Source organism: Triticum dicoccoides, chromosome 4A, assembly GCF_002162155.2.
Source record: "Triticum dicoccoides isolate Atlit2015 ecotype Zavitan chromosome 4A, WEW_v2.0, whole genome shotgun sequence".
In the NCBI taxonomy this organism is placed as follows: domain Eukaryota; kingdom Viridiplantae; phylum Streptophyta; class Magnoliopsida; order Poales; family Poaceae; genus Triticum; species Triticum dicoccoides.
Window position 1 is genome coordinate 114,869,393 of NC_041386.1, and position 4,341 is coordinate 114,873,733.

General features: G+C 50.6%; 1 protein-coding gene across 1 annotated transcript; it reads right to left on the reverse strand.

Annotated features, from left to right (window-relative positions):
* Window positions 1–2,087: 2,087 nt before the first annotated feature.
* On the reverse strand, window positions 2,088–3,016 carry LOC119288753 (zinc finger protein ZAT12-like). The gene has a single exon (XM_037568305.1). It carries the CDS (start codon window positions 3,014–3,016, stop codon window positions 2,441–2,443), a length of 576 nt encoding a protein of 191 aa, XP_037424202.1. The 3' UTR covers window positions 2,088–2,440.
* Between the last annotated feature and the right edge of the window lie 1,325 nt (window positions 3,017–4,341).

The following is a 4,341-nucleotide window of genomic DNA, read 5'->3' on the forward strand; positions in this document are numbered from 1 at the left end:
GCCGCTCGGATCTACACCGTCGGTGGTCTGCCGGTAGATACACGAATGGCGATCGGCCGGGCTCGGTGCTAGCCCAAAAGCTCGTCGGTGCACCGTTGCCGCTCATTAAGTGTGACCACTGCCTAAAGAAAGGTCATGCGCCGCGTGTCTACAACGCTGGAACATCCCGGATGGGTGTTCATCAAGTGCTTAAACGATGGGGTATGTGCTCTTTTTAGCTTCGGTTTGTGCTCTAGATTTGACTAGTTGTGCTAACTTCAAATTTTGTTGTGTAGAATGGATGCAAGTTTTGGTATAGGGAAAAAGAGTACATCATATATTGACAGAGCGCAATTTAGTAGATGTTCGTGCACTTTTAGCTAGCATAGAGGCTGTAGATGAGACAAGTGCACTTGTTGCTATATTAGAGGCTAGACACGAGACTAGATGCGAGGAAGCAACCTCTACTTCTTTAGACTCGAAGAAGTAAGAAACACGCAGGATGGAGGCGGCTCTTCCGCAGATCAACAATGAATGCATCAAGAAGACACTAATCCAACTTACAGGAGCAGTTAAGGAAGTTGGATATCTTCTAAAATGTATTCTTGTGGTTCTTGTTTTCTTTGGTCTTGATTTTCCAGTCAAAATTTGGTGATGTATTCCCATGTATCAAGAATGAGTGATGAAAAAGTTTACGGGCTTGTAAAGAAAAAAGTACGCGGACAGGATGCGGCCGGGATGCGTCCGCGTGTGGGGCGCACGGCTACCGCATCCCAGAAACGGCCCGGACACGACCCCATTGCCCTACCCAAATGGACAGAATTCGAACAAAACGGATGTCTGTTTGGGATCGTGCGGTGGAGTTGGCCTTAGATTTGGGTGGAAATTGAACGAAGATGCTTCAAATCAGAGGCGGCACGACTTTGATCTCGGCGATTTCGAGGTGTGGGCGGCAAAGGGCGGCAGACCCGGCAACGGCGAGGTGGGAAGGCCGGATCTAGTGTCAGCGGGCCAGTGGGCGGGCGGCGTGGTGCGGTGGGAGGCAGGGCGGTCACGCGGTGGAAGTTTCTATTGGGAGTTTGGGTTCGGACGACAGGGTTGGGTTTTAGATGTAAAATCTGCACCCGAGTGATGCATATTTGCAGCACTTGTGATGCATTTTATAGCAGATGTAAACTCGGATGTAAAATATTTGCATCTACATCATTCTAATCTGATATTGTTAGCTAAACAAGTATGACGTCTTTTTGACAATCCTGGTTCTTTATGTGGCCCTATCTTGAGAGCTAAATATTTCCCTGATGGCGGCATGATGAATACAAGTTTAAAAAAGGGCTCTTTTTTACTTGGCAAAGCATTAGAGCGGGAGTTATATCACTGAAAAATGACTATATCTGCCGAGTTGGAAATAGACAAAATATCAAAATTTGAAAAGATGCATGGATTCCGAACTGTGCAAATAGAAAAATTATTACTCCTAGAGGAGGGAGCATCTTCTGTCAAAAGTATCAAATCTTATTGATCCAGTCACAAATTTTTGAGATGAAGACTTGGTGAGACAAGCATTGTGGCCAATAGATGCTCAACGAGTCCTCGTGATTCTCCTTCCTATGTATAACATGTCGGACTTCATTGCTCGGAGTTATACAAAAAAAAATGGGTTGTTCACTGTTTGGTTAGCTTGTTTGGTAGAATGAAACCAACAAAATGGGAGGAAATTCCAAGATACTAATGGTATGGGACGAATCAATGTCAATCCCATCTAGGTTAAGAATTGAAATTTATCATGCCCGGTGAAGGTACTAATGGTGAACGCTACATGGAACTCTCCCGTATCGTGTTACGCTTGTCAATAGACACATTAAAGTTTCGCCCACATGCCCATTCTGTACAAATGGGCGGGAAGATACAAAGAATGTGTTGTTTCTTTGTCAGAAAGCAAAGAAGTTTGTAATAAGTTGGGATTGCAGGAGGTGATTAACAAAGCTTGCGTTATTGGTAGTGTGGGAGAGGCAGTTCATTGGTTTTGAACACTGTAATAAAGCGAAGCAAATAAAGTTGCCCATGACTAGGTTAGCGATTCAGGAGCCTTTAGATGAAATTCTATCTTTTTTTATAGGCGATGTAACCGTTATTTGCAATTAACAAAGCTATGTTATTTTCCAAAAAAAATCAGGAGCTGCTCTGTTGGTGATGTAGATATGCAGCAGAAGAGTCAGGTCCGCTGCCTCCTCGTCCTTGACGGTGGACACCGGCTTCACCAGGAAACGTGTCAGGGACAGCAGTTCAGCATATCCGCTTGGGGCACGGCCAACCCCACACCGGCGGAGCTGGCTCTTGATTGCCGGCGTCTGCGTGAACAGGCGTCAGCGCAGCCAGTTCGTCACGCGCCTGCTGCACGGCTGGCCATGCATGATGTAGCGACGAAGGCTCTAGCGACGTAAATATCTTGTGTTAGATTTCAACGTCGGAAGTCAACCACCACGGGAAACTGCATTTCCACGGCGAGCCCCAGCTTGGCATGATCGGCCGGCTCCTCCTCCTCCAGTGCCAGAGCCGGCACGTTCAGGTCGATCATCAGTCCGGCCGCCACCGCCGTTGTCTTCTTCTTGCCGTCGCCTCTCGGCCCGAGGTCGAGGTCGAGGCTGAGGCCGCGCTCGACGCCGGCCCCTGCGGCCGCGACGGCGCGGTGGCGGCGCATGTGTCCGCCGAGCGCCTGGCCGACGGCGAACTCGAGCCCGCAGATGGAGCAGCCGTGCACCTTGGGCTTGGCCGGCTCGCCGTCAGCCAGCTGCGGCTTCTTGTGGCTGGCACGGTGCCCGCCGAGCGCCTGGAAGGACGGGAACCGCCGACTGCAGGTCTTGCACTCGAACACCCTCTCCGGCGACGCGGGCGCGGCAGCGCCCTGGTGACCGTGGCTGTTGTGGTGGCCGGAGAAGAGCATGAGGATGCGCGCCATGTCGCCGCCGTCCAGGTCCATCAGGCTGACGGAGGTTGTTTCGGCTTGCTGCTGCCTAGACCTCTTCCCATGGGCCATGGCACAAGTCAGACGACCAGGCTAGCAACTGAGACGAAGCTAGGAGAGGCAAAAATGTCGAGACAGATGACCAGGAGCTTTCGGATGCGTCTGAATGAAGGAAAAGAAGTGAAGATCTGGCGCGTACTTATAGCCATGGAAGTCCACTGTCGCATGCCAAGTGCGACGATTTGTTAATCAGATCATACGTACTCCCTCCGTAAACTAATATAAGAGCGTTTAGAATACTAAAATAGTGATCTAAATGCTCTTATATTAGTTTACAGAGGGAGTACTAGTAAAATAGTGTGGCAAGCGAAGAGAAGAAAGGAGGAGGAGGAGGAGGAGGGATCGATCGATCTCTCAGCGGCCGCGCGGTGAGCCGAAACCGTTCCATTCCACGCGCTGGCTCGTCTTGTACCGCAGTGCGACACCGACCGTGCTGATTGGCAAGGCTAGGTCGTTCTTCCCCGATTCCAAGCAAGCCAGCTGCTTCCGTTGCCGGTTTGGAGCGGTCGTTGGGACTTGAGATCGAAGCCTTGGCAAGCAACCGGGACTTTCGTGATCGGTTTACTACTGTATATCTGAAGAGTGAGGCCTCTGAATTCTTATGTCCTCTGGTGAGTTCACGGCTCTCGAGCTTTCGGTTTGAGAGACGTGCGATTGCAAGCCTGACCTTTCATCGTCGCTAGGTCCTAGGGGTGACTTCTTGCGAGTGCAGGAGTTGCTCTAGAGCTAAAACTACACATCTCCCTTGATTGGTTTACGCAAGCATACTAAGATCTCGTGCCTGTCGGGTCAGAAAACCTGCAGCAGTACCGATAGGCATATGCACTTGGCCGAAAGTAGATTAATGGAGTTCATTGGAGGTTTTTACTTAGGTTTGGGCCCTCATCACGAAGGCAACACTCTACTCCTGCTGAGTCTGGATTGATGTATGTGTCGTCATGTGAAAGAGGATTAGCATCTCTAACCGATCCCTAATAAAACATTAGAGAAGGACCAATTTGGGTTTTCTCCTCTAACCGGCAACTAAGCAAATCCTTAAAACCTTTAATGGAGGATGTTTTTTACTCCGCGGCAGCCGCGATCCTTGAATATACTCGGTCGCCTGCCTGCGGAGTAAAAATTTCCCGCGCCCGTCTCTCCTCTTCTTCCATTCTGCCGCGGCCCAAGCTCCACCAGGGCGCACCTCCATCCACTCCGCCACCGCCCCCATTGTTGATAATGACCGGATCTAGCTGCCGCTTCTGCCACCCATCCCCCGAGCGGATCCACGTCGCTACACGTTGTCCCGAGCCCTTGGCCGTGGCGGCACTTCCTCCTCCCACGCCGATGGATCCCGC

Coding starts and splice junctions, on each gene's coding strand:
- LOC119288753 (XM_037568305.1), bottom strand. CDS start 3,016: ATGGCCCATGGGAAGAGGTCTAGGCAGCAGCAAGCCGAAACAACCTCC.